Source organism: Hyaena hyaena, unplaced genomic scaffold (assembly GCF_003009895.1).
Source record: "Hyaena hyaena isolate Hyena2069 unplaced genomic scaffold, ASM300989v1 scaffold_113, whole genome shotgun sequence".
In the NCBI taxonomy this organism is placed as follows: domain Eukaryota; kingdom Metazoa; phylum Chordata; class Mammalia; order Carnivora; family Hyaenidae; genus Hyaena; species Hyaena hyaena.
Window position 1 is genome coordinate 2,885,971 of NW_024080745.1, and position 19,953 is coordinate 2,905,923.

The following is a 19,953-nucleotide window of genomic DNA, read 5'->3' on the forward strand; positions in this document are numbered from 1 at the left end:
CTATTAGCCAAGCTGGAGGGAAATGATATCCGCTCTGCAGAGTACACAGCATTTCTCAGTCGAACTCACAAGGCAGGCGAGCAGAGAACACACACCGCCGGCCTCACTGCCGCGTTTTCCTAGTAGAGGCCCTGGAGCAAGTGGGGCCACGGCAGTTTCCCACAGGGCTGTGCGCGGCGCGGAAGGCTCGAGCTCACGCCCTACCGCTCGTTGCCAGGAGACACTTCACCGCCACCTCCTCCAATCAGGACTCGTCTCTCTTTGCCCAATCACAGAAGCCGAGAGAGCTGTAGTCGGAGGTGAAAGGTCACCCTGCTGTTTGGCGGCCATTTCTTTGGAAGCTCTGCGATTCGCGCCCAACCGTAGCTGCTCCAGTCACGAGGGACGGACGACAGCTGGGTCGGCGGCGAGTGGCCTGCAGCATTTGTTTATAGTCGCGATGGTAAGGAGGAAGAAAACGACCGGAGTCGAAGAGCCAAGGGAGAGCGGGTGACCAGCCTCGCGGGGCCCGGTGCTTGATTAGCGCGTTTCCCATTCATCCGCGTGGGAGCCGCGCACCTGGTTGCCTGCCTTTTTTTTCCCTGCTCTGCTGATCTGAGGCGCGCGCGCTCCTTCCGACGCCCTTCCCTCCCCAGAAGTGCCCCCTGAACCCATGCCCCTCTTCGTTTGAGTGTGAGCCTGAGGTACCTTGCTGTCTGGGACCACAGGGTCGAGGTAAAGATGAAGCGGTCTTTATGCCCCACTTACCACACTGCGAAATCGACTTTAATTTCATCACGTTGGGATTCCTGGCCCTGCAGGCTTTGGAGCATTTATTTGTTCGTTTAGCAAACAGGTTTTGAGCGCGTGCTACCTACTTGATACAGTTCTAGCCGCTAGAGTATAAGGCGAAAAGTACTGGCGCGGACCAGAGGTAGACTTTATCAAGTAACATAAGCATGTAATTATAAGCAGTTAAGAAGTGCTAAGAAGAGAGCAAACAGGATGCCGAGAGGGTGCAAGATGGGACATTAGAAGACAGGTCAGGGATGGCATCCCCGGTAGGAAGACTAGAAACGTGAATGATAGGAAATATGAAATCCAGCCCCTTAAAGAGAAAGCGTGTACGAAGGGGAACATGAGCATATAGGCCCCAAGTACGGAAAGAAGGCTTGACCAGTTGGGAAAACTGGCCGAAAGCCACACCGCTTGAAGAACTTGGCTATGAGATAGGATGGGGAAGATAGGTCCTGTTAAGAGGTCTGGATTCTACTTCAAGTGCAGTTGAAAGCCAAGGAAGCATTTTAAGTAGAGGTATCACGTGATAAAAATAATACTTGTGTGCATAAGTTGTAGAAAGACAGGAGTAAAAACTGGATTGATCGTACCCTTATAGATGCTATCTCTTCTTACTACAGTGCAGTGTAATGTCTGTTTGTATGTGTTTTGCTTCTCCTCCTCCCAGTGTGAGCTTCTTGAGGACTAGGACTGTCGGCTGCATTTTTTTTTTCCCCCACCGTCTTTACCTTTATTTCTCTATAGCCTAGGACAATGAGTGAAGTGTAGTAGGTATTCATTGTTTAAGTGAATACTGAATGAAATTGCCTAACCAGGTATTTAAATTTCTCTTAATGCTCTTCAACAAATGAAAGTCAAATTTATGCAGTAAAGTGAGAATCAAGAGCTTGCTTTATTTGGATACCATAAAATATTGTTGATTTGGTAGAGGAGAGTAGGTAATGGAAACTGAGCAAAGGAAAAATAATTGATTGAGACCTTTTTTGTTCTTTGTGCAGAGTTTGCCCCTCAATCCCAAACCTTTCCTGAATGGATTAACAGGGAAGCCAGTAATGGTGAAACTTAAATGGGGAATGGAGTACAAAGGCTACCTGGTATCTGTAGATGGCTATATGAACATGCAGGTAAGCTAAGGAGATCGTTAAATTGTATTTATTTTGCTTTACCTTAACTCCTCAAGTGTTTACTGTGATATATAAGAATACAGTTCAGCTAAATTCATAAACATAAAACTCAGGAAAAAAAAAGTCAAGGTCAAGAAGGATGTTATAATTGTGATAAGCTGTGGACAAGACCTGTTAAACCAAAATTCAGCCACAGAATTCTAGTGGTTAAAATAAAAAGAACTCAGAATTTGATTCATAGTGGTATAAAGGAAACAAATGGTTTTATGGTTTTTTGGGGGGTTTTTTTGTTTGTTTTTGCAGAACAAGCAAAACTCCCAAATTTAGCTCTTCATTTTCCAAGTGAAAATTTTAAGTCTTTTAATGAATGCTAAATACACAAAATCAAAGCAATTCAATAAAAGTATTTCTTGAGAGAAAAGACAGGCCAAGCCAAAGGAATTGTTGAACTGACTGCATGTGTGTTAAGCTAGCTTCTGTAAATGTTTAGGACAGAGGGTTTTTTTTGTTTTTGTAATTGTGGTGACACATATCTAACATAAAATTTACCATTTTAACCACTTTCAACTGTAGAACTCCGTGACATTAAGTGCATCACATTATGGTGCATCCATCACCATTATCCATTTCTAAAACTCTTATATCATCCCCAACTGAAACTACACCCATTTAAAAAATAACTCCCCATTTCCCCTTGTCTACTGGTAAACATTATTCTTTCAGTTTCTATTCTGAGTTCCTCATATCAGTAGAATCCTACAACATTTGTCCTTTTGTATCTGGCTTATTTCATTTAGCGTAATGTTTTCAGGGTTCATCCATGTTGTAGCATTTATCAGAGTTTCATTCCTTTTTGTGTATACCACATGTTAATCCATTCTTCTGTTGGACATTTGAATTGTTTCTACCCTTTGGCCTTTGTAATAACAATGAACATGGGTATATAAATATCTCTTAGAGGTTCTGCTTTCATTCACTTTTTCTTTTCCTTTTCTAAATTTTCTTAAGGTTTATTCTTTTTTTTTTTTTTTTAGCAGTGATTTTTACTTTATTCCATGGACTTCATTCATACAATTGAAAGAAAATGGTATTTTACATTTTTTTTTTTTTTACAAATAGTTTATTGTCAGGTTGGTTTCCATATAACACCCAGTGCTCATCCCCACAAGTGCCCCCCTCCATGCCCATCTCCCCCCCCCATCAGTCCTTAGTTTGTTCTCAGCATTCAAGAGTCTTTCATGGTTTGCCTCTCTCCCTTTCCCCCACCATTTCTCCCCTTCTTCTCCCCCATGGTCCTCTGATGAGTTCCTCCTAATCCTTCAATACGTGCAAACATATGATATTTGTCCTTCTCTGCCTGACTGATTTCAGTCAGCATTACACCCTCAAGGTCCATCCATGTGGCTACACGTGGCCAGATTTCATTCTTTCTCATTGCCATGGAGTATTCCATGGTATAGATAAACCACATCTTCTTGATCCATTCGTCTGTTGATGGACACTTAGGCTCTTTCCATGTTTTAGCTATTGTTGAGAGTGCTGCTATGAACATTGGGGTACATGGGCTCCTATGCCTCAGCATTTCTGTATCCCTTGGGTAAATTCCTAGCAGTGCTATTGCTGGGTCATAGGGGAGTTCTATGGTTAGTTTCCTGAGGAACCTCCACACTGTTTTCCAGAGGGGCTGTACCAGTTTACATTCCCACCAACAGTGTAGGAGGGTGCCCGTTTCTCCACATCCTCGCCAGCATCTAGAGTTCTCTGATTTGCTCACTTTAGCCACTCTGACTGGCATGAGGTGGTATTTCATTGTGGTTTTGATTTGTATTTCCCTGATGAGGAGGGATGCTGAGCATCGTTTCATGTGTCTGTTGGCCATCTGGATGTCCTCTTTGGAGAAGTGTCTGTTCATATCTTCTGCCCATTTCTTCACTGGGTTGTTTGTTTTTTGGGTGTGGAGTTTGGTGAGTTCATTATAGATTTTGGATATTAACCCTTTATCTGATATGTCATTTGCAACTATCTTCCCATTCCGTTGGTTGCCTATTAGTTTTGTGGGTTGTTTCCTTTGCCGTGCATGCTTTCATTCACTTCTTTTGGATGTGTATCCAGAAGTGGAATGATTGGATCATAAAGGAATTCTTTGTTTAATTTTTTGAGGAACTGCCATACTTTTTTCTGTAGCAGCTGCACCATTTTACATTGCACCAGCAAAACATACAGGTTCAATTTCTTCACATCTTCACCAACATTTGTTATTTCCTGATTTGCTAATGGCCATTCTAATGAGTGTAAAATATCTCAATTGTTTTGATTTGCATCTCCCTAATGATTAGTGATATTGTGATCTTTGTGTGCTTATGGCAATTTATATATCTTTTCTGGAGACATGCTTGTTCATGTCCTTTGTTCATTTAAAAACTAGGGTGTTTTGTTTCTTTGTTGCATAATTGTAGTAGTTTCCAGCCAGATGTTTTTATGAAAGAGTTTGAAATTATATTTTCCTGATGTGTAGGTGTTTATGTGACTGATTGATGGCAGATGGATTTTAAAGGTTACTTGGGTAGGTGGTTAGTCCATCATGACTCTATTTCATACTGGTACTTCTTGTAGGAAGAGTATTAACAGGGGCACCTATAAGCAGAAAGCTGAGATTTTCCTTAATTCAGGAGGTTACCACTTGCACAGATGATGCTTAGGTCCCCAGAGTTCTTACAGAGCATGGTTTTGGCTTGTAAAATTCCTCAAGCAGGAATAATTTACCAATACCATAGAAAAATCTGAAGAGTAATACCAGTCTGTTGAAAATGTTCCAGACTTAAATAGTGGTAGTGATTACACAACTTTATGAATATATTAAAAACCAGTGGGGGCACCTGGGTGGCTCATCTCAGGTCACCATCTTATGGTTTGTGAGTTTGAGCCCTGCATTGGGCTCTCAGCACAGAGCCCACTTTGAATCTTCTGTCTCCCCCACTCTCTCTGCCTCTCCCCACTGTCAAAAAATAAATGAACATTTAAAAAAAAAAGTCAGGGTGGAGTGGAAAAAACAAACCACTAACTTGTATCTTGTAAAAGTAAATTTTATACTATGGGCATTGTATCTCAATAAAAGAAAGAAAGAAAGAATACCCACAGAATATTTGGTTTTAGAAGTAATGTAGTTCCTAGCGAGCCTGCCAGCGTTGTGAAATGTATCTGAATAACTATAACCACATTAATGATGCTTTTGAATTTGTTTATTGAATGAAAATTTATTGAGTGCCCATTACATACCTGGCTCTGTAAATATATATCAATGAACAAAATAAAGTCCCTACTTTGAAGGAGTTTCTGTTTTAGTAGTGGGAGATGGTAATATAATATTCTATCAGGTAATGATAGATGCTGTGGAGAAAAAGAAAGCAGAAACAAAGTGTACAGTGTTACATAGGATAGCCAGGGAAAGTTCTGAGGAAGTAAATTTAATCCGAAAAGAGAATTGAATGAGCAGCTGAAGAGAATATCTGAAGAAAAAGCATCTCAAGTTAGTGGGAACAGCAAGTACACGGGCTTTGTGGCAGGAACTTGCTTGGTGTGTTTAGGGCGTGGGAAGAAGTCCAAAGCAGAATGACGTAGCATGATAAAAGAATGGAATGATAGTGATAGAGAACCTTTTAAGTGATTGTGGTTTATAAAAGTTACAAATAAAGTTTTTTACCTATTTGTGGAAGGAAACCTAAACATTTTGATGTAAAATTAGAAATAATAGTTTTCCTGAAATAACTATTAATTATGGTTACTCTGAATTGTTTAACTTTCTCTTAAGAACTTATTTCTCTGTTTATTAGTACATAATTTTTAAAAATTCTTATTCAGTTCTTTGATTTGGTTGTTGACTAATATAAAAGTATGTGATATTTTAGATAGAGATTTTGCACCCATTGGGTTCTTCAATGTGATATAGTGTTATTATGCAGAAAGTTAATACCTGGTTCCTTAGAACTGAATTTTTGGAAAACTTTAAAATCACAACTTATTCATAAATTGGAGACTGTCTTCCTTGACATGCCGTTTTAATGTCTATTACAAAGGAGTCTTACATAACTGGGAGATTTAAAAAATTTGTTGAAACAAGCTTTATTATATATTCTGCATCCATCGATGTTAACTTTACTGAATGCTTATATGAATAACAAAAGTACCGCAATAGTAAAAGAAAGCTAATACCCTGTTAATTATAGATAAATGGGAGTTGTTGGTATAGTAAGGTCTCAGTTAATGAGCTCTCTCTCCAATATTACCTAATATTTTAGGTAGTGTTACATTATTTTTCTCCTGTATTATACTAATAAACTTTCTTTTTATTTAAAGCTTGCAAACACAGAAGAATACATAGATGGAGCATTGTCTGGACATTTGGGTGAAGTTTTAATAAGGTAACAAGAATAGTAGTATATATAAGGAGTTACTGTTGTGCACTAGAAATACCTGTTTTAAATTAGTGCCTCAATTTCAGAATTACTTCTTTAAATCACTATTAACATAATCTAAAATTTGACTTAAAGAGTTTTGAAATCCTTAAACTTGTCAAAGAAGACGGAAATTTTTTGGAGTTACTCATCCTTAAGATTTTTCTAGTGTTGATATTAAACTTTCCAGCTCTTGAGTGTAACTTTTTTCAGTAGTTTAGGTGAAAGAGCTTGGTTTTGAATTTTAGTTGGGTCTGGCTGCTATTAGGGATTTTTATTACATTCATTTTAAAATAGCTTCATGCCTTCAAATTTGAGTCATTACCTTTGTAAGATCATAAAGATACCATTTTATAACATCTGCTTGGTAAATAAGTTTCATGTGCTTTATAACAAATCACTGGTAAAAACTTTTTTAAAAAAAGAAAGAAATGATATGTTGTAAAATTAGCATTCAGTATTTTTGTAATCAAAAATATCTAGAAATAGTAATTCACATCTTAATGTGGTTTCCGGCTGGAACAACAAAATGGATTGTTTTTTTATTTACAGGTGTAATAATGTCCTTTATATCAGGGGTGTTGAAGAAGAGGAAGAAGATGGGGAAATGAGAGAATAGCATCTTTTTTGGGGAATTTTTTTTATATATATTTCTAGACAATAAACATTTTTTTTTCAACTTGTCTTGTGAACTATTCATATTCAAATATTTCAATGCAGGGCTCAAATGTTGAAACAGTTGAAAGATTATTCACAGAATTAATACTTAAGCCACTCAACTTTATTCAAGTTGGTTTTCTTTTATAAGCTCAGTATTGTTTTTTTTTTCTACAGGAGAAAATTATATGCTTAATAAACACGTATGAAGGTGAATTTCAGTGCTTTTCTTGTAATGATATATTAACTGAGACCTTTTAAAAAAACAACTGTTTCTTTTAAAGTTATTTTTGAACCACTTTTGACATACGTAAAGTTAAATATTTCCTTAGAATTAATATATACGGTTTCATTTTACTTAGTAGTCAACAAATTACCTGTTAACTCTATCAGTAAAAATCAGCAAAATAATGTACATGTTGCAGCTAAAATGGAAACATCACCTGAAAATTAAAATGATTGTGGATATAGAGCACATCAGAAATTGTGAACTGGTATTTCAGCTGGAGGTATATGGTTTGTTCACTTAAGAGAATTAAGTGTTCTGAACAGAACTCCTTAGTGTGAATTAAAAACCAGTCTCACAGTTACATTCTGAGAATATACTCGTGGTTTTCATTTAAGTTTTAAACTCCTCAAAACCATTTAGATGTTTTAGAGTTATACATGTTAAAATGTATACTCCACAATGATAAAGTGTATACTATGAACTGTGGAATGGTTGAAAACAAATTAGATCATTTAAAGCCCCAGGTTCTCAGAGAATGCCATTATGGCACTTTACTGGTCATTCATCACATTGTTAATGTAAAGTTAAAGGAATGTAACGTAAAATAATGTAAGTTACAGTAAACTTTGGATGTGTAGCTCCAATTAGGATAACTCCAAGGTATAGATGTTTAGCTGTATAGAATACTACTGAGAATATGGTAATAAAAGTCTTCAATAAAAGAAGATAACTCCCATTCCCAATCCTATAACCACCAGAATAAGTGTCTGTCTTCCTCAAATTGGTTAGGGCAACATATGGGGCAGAATATTGCCATTACTGAAAACCAAAATCTACAAAATGCCTAAAACATTCTGGCAGTAAATGTCTTATTAGTGCACCTATTCAAGTGAAAAAATATTCTTCCTCTATTGATTTTGCTCTTGTATCCTTGACCAAAAATAGCTCCTGTTTGATACCAGATGAAGGTTTTGAGCGATAGATAAGTCTTCTTCCCAGCTGAAACAAAAGAAACAATACTTAGTATTTTTCAGCATAACTATTTTCTAATGAATTATAAATAAAATAATAACATTCACTTGATTTTTCCAAGGAATTACATGGCTCAAAATAGTAAAAAAGAAATCACAGTTACAAAGGGATTGATAACCTAATCAATGTCCAATGTGCTAGGCAAAGTTACATAATAAATAGAGCATCAGAGTGAGTAGGAGACAGGAGTTAGGTTTCATGGGGAAGTTGAGTGATTTAGGTAAAGTCATCAAAAAGCGTGTTTCAGATAGGGCCAGCCTAGAAAAGCACCATGTTTGAGGTCAACATTTCATTTCTCAGTAAGTGCCATAGCTGGTTTCTCCTGCATTGGTTAGAAAAGATCACTTTTCCTCTGCTGAACACCAGTTGTCTAGCATTTAAAAATCCTGTTAGATAAAAACTTGAGAAAACCACGTATATCTTCTTAAACATTAGTAATCCTGTTGGCTCTTACATGTGTTCCATCAGGAGAAGCTTAGGGAAACCCTTTAGTTTGTACTTGTTCATTCTTTCTGGGGCATATACTCAAGAATATCAGAATTTTCTCTTTTAGTCTTCTTTTTTCCTCCTTTACTATTTTGTTTTGCTTTTATATCTGAATTTGTGTAAATTAAATGGATGAGAAAACTGTTCTGTTGAATAGGAGATTTGATGAGACCTCCAATGTCGCAAAAGAGGCACTAACCCTATTTGAGACTGCCCCTTGCATTGCAGAATTTGACATTCCTGGCCCCAGGTAAGTAACAAGGGCAGTCCTCCCCATCATTTTATCAACCAAAATGTTCTTAGGGACTAGAATCCCAGGATTTCTCCTGATGTGAACATTTTTTTTCTCTGTCAGCAATCTTCTTTTGATAACCTTTGTTATTAATACTATCTGAGAAAATTGCCAGTGATGAAGTGCCCTGACTGGGTAAGACCTGCTGCCAGAGGTTTTTGTACATTATCAACTTACCAGATTGTTATTGTTTTTTCATTTTTCTTCCAGTTTTAGTTCTCAGTCTCATTTTTAGCCTGTTAATTCAGTGAGCATTTATTGTGTATCCACTATGTGCTAAGCATTGGAGATACAAAGGTCATAAAAATTCATAGTCTAGGGGGTCCTGGATGGCTCAGTCGGTTAAGCCTCATTGATTTCAGCTCAGGTCATGATCTTGCGCCCCATGTTGGGCTTCACACTGACAGGGAGGAGCCTGCTTGGGATTCTCTCTCCCCTCCTCTCTCTCTGCCCCCCCCCCCCATGCATGTGTGCACTCTCTTCCAAAGTAAAGTTTAAAAAAATCCTAAAAACTCACGGTCTAGAAGGAAAGATGGATATATTAAAAATAATCATTTCAGCTTGGTGAATTTAGTGAGTATATACGTGGACAAGGGATAAATGGTAAATTCTTCTTTGGGAGAAAGGACAAGTCAGGTCTTCATAGGGAAGTCAGACCCTTTTAAAGATGAAATGCTTATTTAAATAAAGTAATTTAAGATAACACTTTTTGACATATATATTAAGTTACCACACTTAAATTTTTTCAAGTACTTAGCTCAAAAGGCTGGTTGTGAAGCATATAATAAACCTTCACTGTAGGTTAGAGCTATTACTGTGGTAAGAAACAGTGTCCATAGTAGCTTTGCAGATAACCATGAAATTGGCTTCCCTGAATATATTTCAGACCCTAACCCAGAGGAAGGAGAGTAGCATTTAGAAACACAAGACCCTCTATACCCATTGGGAAGTCATGGACCAGATGCACTCAGTGGCTGCCCAATCCCGTACTTATTATTGGACAGGTGATCTTGTAATATAAAGCACCTTGACTGCTGCTCCTGAATCTGCTGCTAAATCTGAGGTGACTTGGTAAATCATTTTAACTTCAACTATTAATCTTACTATTTTTACAATATGAGGATTAGAAGAAGACCCGTCTGATTATATGTAATTCTCCGGGTTTGCTGTCTTTGTTGTTGAGTGAAGGAAGCAAGGCTCATGGCTACCATTTGTAAGAAGAAGAATATATACAATAACTATGTAGACTATTTCCAGAAGGATGCATCTAGATGAAACTTAGGTGGTTGCATCCAGGGAGGGGAACTGACAATGACTTACTTTTTACTAAATACTCTTGGTATCTTTTGAACTTTGAGCCATATGCTTGTTACTATCTATTTAAAAAAATTATTTAAAGAAGAAATTCTCTGGTTTTTCATGAACCTGGAGCTAAGGAAAAAGAGGGGAAAGGTTTTTATTAAAATGGGTCTAATGGAGAATCATAGACCCAGATATTTGAATTATCCTAAAAGTAACAAGGAGTCAGCATCTGAAGCTGTGACCAGACAAGACTATTTTGCTAACGTTCACCCTTGATAAATTAGTTGAATTAGGTATTTTCACAGAAGCATTCACATATTAGATGTAGCTGGACCTACTGATAACAAAACACACCTTTTTCTTTGGTTGTGCTACTGCCCTTTCCAGGGCAGCTTTTAGCCTTTCCTCTTGGTGTCTTTGTTTTTCTTTCATTTTCTCTTCACGTAATCTGTCAAAGAAAAACAGTTTTGCAATTATAAATCACAGGAAGTAAAAAAAAAAATCTATTATCCCTTGGTAATGAACTACCCAAATATAAGAGATCCCTTAAAGTTAAATTAATACTTCACCTTCATACTATGGCTTTTGAATATTCAGGTGAAATCTCAACAACAGATCCCATTTGTGTTAAAATGAGAGAAAATGCTTGAAAAGAATAAAATCTAAAGTATAATGTGTAGAAAAATGCATGTACCACAGTGTATATTATTAAGACCAAGAAATGCTATTTGTCTTCTTCTCTTTAGAGTTGTGAGGATCAAAGTAAATGACCTCTGCATATCGGGCTGATACCTGGTGTAGAAAGGCCCTCAGTAAGTGATAGCTATTTTATTGACTCTAATAATTTTAAGTGTAACATTTACTGAACATTTTTTATGCAAAATTAGTTTTATGTGCCTCTAAGCCATAGGAAAAACAAAATTGTTTTTGGTAAGAATGACAAGCAATTAGAATTAGATTCATGTATCACTATTGAAAATAAGTTGTATTTACAATCCAATGAGAATTATTTCCTATTTTAGAAAAGAGGCAAGTGCTGTCAGTCGTAGAGGTCTTTTTTCTTCCACCCCATTTCCATTTTAGAGAGTGAGTATGCAAGCTGGGGAGAGGGGCAAAGGGGGAGAGAGGATTCCAAATAGGCTCTACACTTGGCACAGAGCCCAGAGCAGGGCTCCATCTCACAACCTTGGGATCATGACCTGGACCTAAATCAGGAGTTGGACCCTCAACTGACTGAGCCACTAGGTACCCTAGTCATAGGTCATCTTATGTAAGGAGTAATCTTTTATTTACAATTTAAAATTTTTTGCTTTATATTGAGTAAAATCCCACCAAAATCACCTTTATATGTATTCTGGACTTCATTTTTGTATGGGGGAAGCAATATCCCTCTGTAAGCAGTAACAAAATCTCTAACATTAATGCTTAATATTTGAATACTTATGTGTCAAGCGTGCTTTAGTACTTTTACATAGGTTATTTAATCCTCACAACAACCCTGTGAAATAAATATCATTATTAACTGCCATTTTAAAGAAAAAGAAACTGAGACTTCAGAGTGGTTATGTGGCCTACCTAAGGTCACAAAAGTTGTAAATGGCAGAACCTGCATTGAACCCAAGCAGTCAACTGTAGTGCTCATCTCCTCTCAACATGGGTGTTTTGTTTTTTGTTTTTGCAATAACATGAATGTCATTCCACCTATAAGCATTCTGTACATGCCGCATTATACTAGGGATCATATATTTATAATCATTGCTTGAGAGGTAGTACGTACATAAAATCCTTGGGACACCTATGTGGCTCAGTTGGTTGAACATCCAACTTTGGCTCAGGTCATGATCTCCTGGTTTGAGTTGGAACCTAGCATTGGGCTCTGCATTGGCAGTGCAGAGCCTGCTTGAGATTCTCACTCTATAATCTCTCTGCCCCTCCCCTGCTCGCACTTTCTCTCTCTCAAAATAAATAAACTTTAAAAATTAAGATCCTTATTTAACTGGATATGGAAGTGTGTAAATCAGTGTATTCTCCTGGTAGGCAAGGATGTGGAGGTGGGAGGGGGTGCTGTTTCAGGGATGATAATCATCATGAGGTTGCCTTGAGGACCCGAATGAGTTAATATGTAAATGCTGTGTGTGTTAAGTGTTGGCAGTTATACACTGAGGAAAACCCTCAATGCATGCATTTGACTTTAAACAATTCCTTCATATATAGTCTCATTCCAGTGAAGGGCTCTAATTCTGTGCTTTGGGCCCTCCCATCACAAGTGCAGTTCCCCTTCCACAAGATCCAAAGTTTTTGTATAAGTAGTGAATATTCATTCTGAAAGTCCATATTTTCAGGGTAAAATGACCCTTCACCCATCCCAAACTAGATCAGTTGCCCAGGTGAACCAGTGCTCATTACCATTGCTAGTGACACATTATTTCAGAAGACTATTTGATGACCATGTTTCCTACATTAAATAATAGCTGTATGAGAAGGGTATACTCTACTCATACTCATTGGGTCTACTGCGCCTCTATCACAATCCTTGCCATGTCATAGGGGTTTGCTCAGTGTTTGTGGAATGCCAGCAAAAACAGTTTCTCATCTCATTCAGTCGTTCACTACACTTATATCATTGACTATACTTTTGCCGCCGTTCTTTCTGTTTTATCCTCTCAATTGCCTCCACATTTTCTTTGGGAATGGAATCAATCAGATCACTCAATTCCACCAGGCGAGACTCTACTTTTACCAGCTTTTGAACTGGGTTGAGACTGCCAACATCAGCATCTCCAATGCAGACCTTGTATACTTGATTAATTTTTTTACTAAGAGATTCTATCAGTTTTTCCTAAGATTGAAAAGGAGAGCAGAAAACATAACATGTCATCACTATTTTCTCGTTCATTCAACAAATGTAGAATTCCATTATACTACATTATAATGAAGTATAGCAGCTCTTATATGCTACTAAATATTTCTTTTTAAAAGGAAAACTAATAGAACAGTGAGAAAATGCAACAGTGGTTATTTATATCATAATTTATAGTCACATTATTACTATGGTAACACCTTGGATTTTAAAAATATTTTCAGTCTAAGTATAAAAAGCAATTTTAATATGACAGTCTTTTTGCTTGTGTGTTTTCATGTACTAATTCCTTGAGCATTCAAATAGAGGCAGCATATATATATGTGTGTGTGTACACATACATATACACACACACATTTTAAATCTTTTTGTACTTATTACTCTCAGTTGTAATCATTGGTATGAAAGCTATCTGCATACATGCCTTATCTTCCCTTCTAGACTGTAAGCACCTGGAGGGCAGGAGTTATTTTTTACATTTACACGTATATCTAAAGCAACACTTTGCATAGAACTATGTACTTAATAAAATGTTGGCTGAATAAAGGATCGAGTGCTTTCTCTCCGAGGGGAAAAAAAGTTACAAGCAAACAGATCCCCATTGCCCTGCAAAGTCTATTAAGTTTAATTTTCACTCTCTCCATTGGAAGCCATTGCAGTATTCTGATCCAAGCAGAGGCTTAGGCCAAACCTTGCTGATCCCTGCACCTGGCCACTGCACCATTTCAACTGTTGGTAGAGTTGCTCGAGCTTATAGGTAATGTGTTTCAGGACCATAAAATTCTCATTCTTTGTCCACCGTGTACCCGGCATTCGCAGTTAAGAGGACCTCAATAAACTGCTGGGCAAAGTAAATCATTCTCCAGGTAGCATCCTGTCCCTATGCCTGCTTCTGCTCAAGAAGATGAGAATCATCATAAAGCCAGGACAAGTAACACTCAAGATGTGGCTCTAAGAGCCATGGGACAGCCCTCCTAGAATCAAAGACTCCTTACAGAGTCACCAACACTTCATTACAAGTCAAGATCTGTTACCAACAATTTACCTCCGGCAGCTTGTCCCTCCCACCTCCTGGTTTAACCATCTTTCTGATGGTCCCATTTATCACTAATCACCTCTTTTTTTCTCTCTAAAGTAACACTGTATTTCCTATTTGTATTACAAATATGTTCCTTTTAATACCTGAAACTAATATAACTGTATGTTAACTATACTGGAACTAAAGTTTAAAACTTTAAAAAAATGCTCCTTTTAGAAAACTTGGAGAAACACTAAGTAATATTAAAGGAAAAAGTAATAAAGCAAAAGACGTTTTTGACATAAATCTCCTTTTTTCTCTCCTTTTTTAAATAACATTTCCTATTTATATCAACACTTCCAGGAAACTTTAGAAATAGAAAAAACTATAAAAGGAAAAATAAAATATACCCATCCACCAAGGAGAAGTGTATGTTGGGTATGTAAAAACAATTTTGCTGCAAGGGGAGTATATTTAAAAAAATTTTGTTTTAAATATTTTGAACACTGATGCTGAGAAAAAGCAACTTAATATGAGAATGGTTAGTAGTTGATGAAAATTTCTGAAGGAGGCCTTTTGAACACTAGAGTTTCAGAGTTGGATGGGCGGTGGACTTTCAGGATGTCTTCTTTTTTCAAAATGCCTTTTTTCTTTTCTTTTTTAAAATTTCCTCCTGTGAAACAGGAGAGGAAAAGACATGGAGAGATATTTTCTTGACAAGGTAAGAACAGCATAAGAACTAAGATTAGGGAATGAGATTAAGCAGTAAAGACTCACGAATGAGAAAGGGATTGAGGACCTGGCCCAACAGTGCAGAGGAGCTCAAGGTACGGGCCTCCTGATGGCAGAAGCGGTGTCCAGTTCCTGGAGCTGCCACCAGATGGCAGCTCTCGGAGGAGGGGCTGCCTGAGCGCCTGCAAGGGATGGAAGGACTTCCAGCTGCTGCACGGAGGTGGGGTTGGCCAGAACTGTGGAAGACCAAAACTGGGATGAGGACTTTGTATGCCTTCCAAAAGGGAAAGGGAAATGATCTGACCAGAGCGATGCTTAGGAGTAATAATTATATCAAAATTGGATAGAGGAGCAGGAAGATATCTTGATGTCAGAGGATTCTGTAATTCTAAGGCCTGTCACATTCTGCTGTGTGCTGACTGTAAACAAGTCTCAACTGAACTGGATCAGCTCCCTGTTTGAAAGAATAAAACTAGAGATGAATACATTCTGCAAACTGAACAGTAGCTTACATTTCATTTCACGTTAAATGAAAATGAACGGGTAACTGCTACACAAAGCAACGTGGATGAATCTCACAAACATCATTTTGAGAGAAGCCAGATATATCACATGATTCCATTTATATCAAGTTCAAAGCATGGAAGCTAATTGATGGTAAGAGAAGTCAGGATAGTGGTCACCTTTGAGGGATGGTAGAGACTGGAAGGAGGCATGAGGGAGGCTTTTGGGGGCGCTTCTAACAGTCTGTTTCCTAAATCCAGGGGTTGGTTACATGGGTGTGTTCACTTTGAGGAGATTTCTTAAGAGATACTCTGTAATTAGCTTATAATTTGTGCACTTTTCAATATACTCATTTAAAATTTTATTTTAAAAATAAAATACTGAATTGATAAAAAATGTTAGAGATTAAATAGGAGTGTGGATGTTTTGAAAGAATAAAATCATAATTTTATAGTTAGAGCTCCAAAGTAACTATGATTTATGAATATCAAAATTAGATACTGCTGTTCACTCATAAAGGATTATATTTTGCACATTTTGAGATCTGAAAGAATGGGAATGGTTCTAAGAATACTTTTCCCCTGTCAATTTTTCTGCTCTGTCCCCCCTTTTCCACCCTAGCACTTCACATCTCTAGGAGACACTATGCATTATTGGCCCCATTTTCTCAGAGTGTGCAATACACAAATACCAAAATTATATTCAATCCTACCTTCTCTGTTTAGGGATCTGGTTGCCTCAAAATTTAAGGGTATTGAAAATGTTTATTTTTCATAGCTATCCTAAACAGGGATGAAAGGGGTTTGGTCAGGGAAAGATGCCATATCATTGATAATTTTTCTGACATTTTTTAATGTCAGCTTCAGAATTATTTAAAACAGAATTGAAGGGTAGAAGTAACCCAAATGTTCATCAGTGGATGAATGGATAAACAAAATGTGGAATATAAATATAATAGTGTTATTCAGCCATAAGAGGAACTAAATTCTGACACATGCTATAGCATGGATGAACCTTGAAAGCATTATGCTAAGTGAAATAAGCCAGACACAAAAGGACAGCTATTGTATGATTCCATTTACATAAGGTACCTCAAAACAGGCAAATTTATAGAGACAGAGAGTAGAATAAAAGTTACTAGAGGCTGGGAAGATGGAATGAAGAGTTATTTTCTAATGGGGAGGGAGAGTTTCTATTTGGGATGATGAAAAATTCTATAAATAGTGATGGTTACACAGTATTGCCAGTATATTTAGTGTCATTGAATTGTGCACTTAAAATGGTTAAATGGTAAATTCTATGTTATGTACATTTTACCACACACACACACACACAATTTTTTAAAAGCCAGCATTGAAGAACTGAAAGGTGACTGTCATCACACTTCTTGCTTTAGCAGTGCATGAGCCCATCTCCTCCTAACTCAGGGTACTATACCACCCTAGGAAATGTGTGTGTGAATAAGCCATAAGCAACTTTTGCTTTTGTAACCCTGCCCATCCTATGGTTAGGGAGGACAATCACCTGACTGAGTTCCCCCACATCTACTTCTTTGAAAATTAAGTTCATAACCATAAATGTGGTATTAGCTTCATATCTGAGATTTTACTTTTTATTTCATTTGAGATTTTTTTACAAGGAAATCATTGTTAGCTGGAGTTTGTCGTAGGTCTATAAACTAATCATTAATTCAACAAACATTTATTAAGCACCTACTTAACAGGGACACTTAACATATCTAACTAGGAAGGGTAGTGCAGTCCCTGCCCTGGAGGGGTTTGCATCCAGCTGGGAGAGACATCCACGTAAAAAATAGATAATGCGTTAGTGCATCATGGGGGCCCCATGTCAGCAAGAGAGGCTGACATCTGTTAAAAGCTCAGTGTTGGGCTGATACTCCATTCAGTTTTGATGCAGTGCTTCACCTGTTAATTATTTGATCTTCAAATTATGAACAAAATGATCATAGACAATGAACTACTTCATGTGTGTACACTCTTAACTAAGATATATTTGTGGGGAGAACAATTTCAACATCATACTTTGTAATAATTAGAGCACGTTTTAGGAGAATCCCAATACCAGCTTGAATGCTTTCTATCTACTATGTGAATTGACTATTATGTACAGACAAGATAATTCCAAGTTGGTTTTCTACCTCTGTCATCAACCTAGGACTTGTGGTGTGCTTTAACTCCCCATTCCAATGCTTAGTGGACAGGAAATGCAAATTATTATTAACATGAGCCAAAATAAAAATACCATCGGCAAAGAATGATTACCTGAGTATCTGATTTAAATTCTCCAAAACTAAATAGCCTGGACCTTAATTCCAGTTCTGCAGCTTTTTCCTCTTCTCTCACACAGTTAGTCTTGAGCATTTCCTTGTGCTCCAAAAGAAATTCTATGTTGCTATTTCTATTGCCAAAGAAGAAAAGGACCCTTGTCTGTAATTTGTGGTTTAGAAATAAACCATCATTCCTGAGCTTCAGCACACTTTCCAGATCAGCATTCTATGTCTAGTAAGCCAAATACAAGTTCATATTTTAAGATGTCAAAGTACATACAATTTTTCAGGTAAAATGAGAAAAAAAAATAAGTTCACATATAAGTGCTTTTAACTTCTATCAGGAAGGATTTTCTTCCTATGATTCCCCTGAGGCCTCCAGAGTTGGCATGTCAGGAATCAAGTTGTGGAGTGATCTAGAGATAGATTCTGACCTGGATCCCCATTTCCTGCCCAATCATACCCACTTCCTTCCCAAAACTCATACTGTCAGGGTGTGGGCACCGTATGCTATGAGGATTGGGAGAGAGGAGACCAGGATTAGAAGGATACATCAGTGGTGAAGGGTAGCTGTGAGATCATGATTTGTAGGGGCTTAAATTTTGAATAAGTTAATTTGTTCCAAAATTCAGTGTAGTTTGACCTACTGTTTGAAAAGATTACCATCGACTGGCCCACAAAACTATTCTGGAAAAGACTTTACACATCTTTATAATGGGTGGATAAACAGGTTTATTCTCTGCTATTTGAAGCTCTTTTCCAAAATTATATAAAATTTTAGAGAAGGAATTTTGTGAAGCATCAAATCCAGCCTCCTTCCCCTGACAGAAATCCCTTTTATGAGAGCCCTGGTATATCTATATGTATGTTATAAAATTGTATAATATTTAAGTCACATAACTTTGTGAGCGTTACAGTAAAGGAAAATGCATTTATTAGCATTACATTATCATCTAAAGCCAGATAGCAGAATGAAAGCTGCATCGGACAAAACTTAATGAGTTGTGGAATCACTACGTTGTACACCTGAAAGCAATGTAATGTGTGTCAAGTATACTGCAGTAAAAAAAAAATAAAAAAATAAAGGCAGGTGACATTTTAATTCTTTTTAATCTTTCAAACTGCCTTTTATTATTGCTAGCTAAGCAAATATTTTGACAAGTGAAAGGACGTATGGACTACAATTAAACTAAAGCCAGTCTACTCTGTGTAAATATAACTTCTACATTTTATACCCTACAATGTAAATTATTAACAAAAAAATCCCAGACTAAATCCAGAGAGACCATAAGGAAGGGTCATACAGGAACACTGTTGGATTCAGTTTCTGGTTAGAGACAGACTTGCTTAATAGAATAAATCTACTTGTTTTTAATAACTCACATTTTATCCTGTATAAGTTTTTCTCTTTTATATAGATCTTCAAGACTTTCATCTACATCTTGGGAATATTGTACCAAAGTTAGATTTTGCTCTTCCAGCTCTGTGAGGACTTGAAGTAAATCTTCTGGTTCTTTGAAATAAATCTCTGGTTCCTAATCAACCAGCAATGAAAATGATTTACTTAAAAATATGCTACTTAAGCACATATGACTTATCTAGAAAAATACAGTGTGGCGGGGGGAAGGAATACCATTCTGATTACAAGGGAAGCATGGGCAGAGAATGGCAAGGAGGCCTATTTGAGAGATGGCCTTCAGGAAGAGGATATTTGGGTATTAGGGGAGACGAAAGGTATTAGAGAAGGGGGAAGAAAAGGTGAGGAAAAGAGAGTGGAGGATGGAGCAGAAGTGGAGACAAAGACAAGAAAAAGGGAAAGATGGGTCTAAGGAAAGGCAAGAGAGAAGGAATAGGAAAGAGAAAAAGGAGGCTAAGCACAGATAATTTTCTCCCCTGTTTCATTTTATATTTTCCAAAAAATGTAACAAATATGTATGTATTTAAGTAAATTTAGTTTTTAAAAAGATTACTTGGATATTTGCACACCATGTTCATCATATTAACTATAGCCAAGAGGTGGAAGCAACCTTAAGATCCATTTATGGATGAATGGTTAAAGAAAATGTGGTATATCCATACAATGGGGATTTAATTCAGCCTTAAAAAAGAAGGAAATCTTGGCACATGCTACCACATGAATGAACCTGGAGGACATTAGGCTCTGTTACAAAGAGACAAAATACAAATGTTTTAGGATGGAAT

General features: G+C 37.1%; 2 protein-coding genes across 2 annotated transcripts in view; one reads left to right on the forward strand and one right to left on the reverse strand.

Annotated features, from left to right (window-relative positions):
- The first annotated feature begins 296 nt into the window (after nt 1-296).
- On the forward strand, nt 297-7,033 carry SNRPF (small nuclear ribonucleoprotein polypeptide F). The gene is made up of 4 exons (XM_039236571.1): nt 297-442; nt 1,776-1,901; nt 6,255-6,319; nt 6,905-7,033. Exons 1-4 carry the CDS (start codon nt 440-442, stop codon nt 6,969-6,971), a joined length of 261 nt encoding a protein of 86 aa, XP_039092502.1. The 5' UTR covers nt 297-439; the 3' UTR covers nt 6,972-7,033.
- A 984-nt stretch (nt 7,034-8,017) lies between these two features.
- CCDC38 (coiled-coil domain containing 38) overlaps nt 8,018-19,953 on the reverse strand; it is a 44,534-nt gene continuing 32,598 nt past the window's right edge. The window contains exons 12-16 of the mRNA XM_039236573.1: nt 19,135-19,286; nt 17,747-17,882; nt 12,984-13,189; nt 10,705-10,798; nt 8,018-8,237 (exon numbers count right to left, since the gene is read on the reverse strand). Coding sequence (XP_039092504.1) covers nt 8,124-8,237; nt 10,705-10,798; nt 12,984-13,189; nt 17,747-17,882; nt 19,135-19,286 — 702 coding nt within the window. The 3' untranslated portion in view covers nt 8,018-8,123. The remainder of the gene's footprint in view (nt 8,238-10,704; nt 10,799-12,983; nt 13,190-17,746; nt 17,883-19,134; nt 19,287-19,953) is intronic.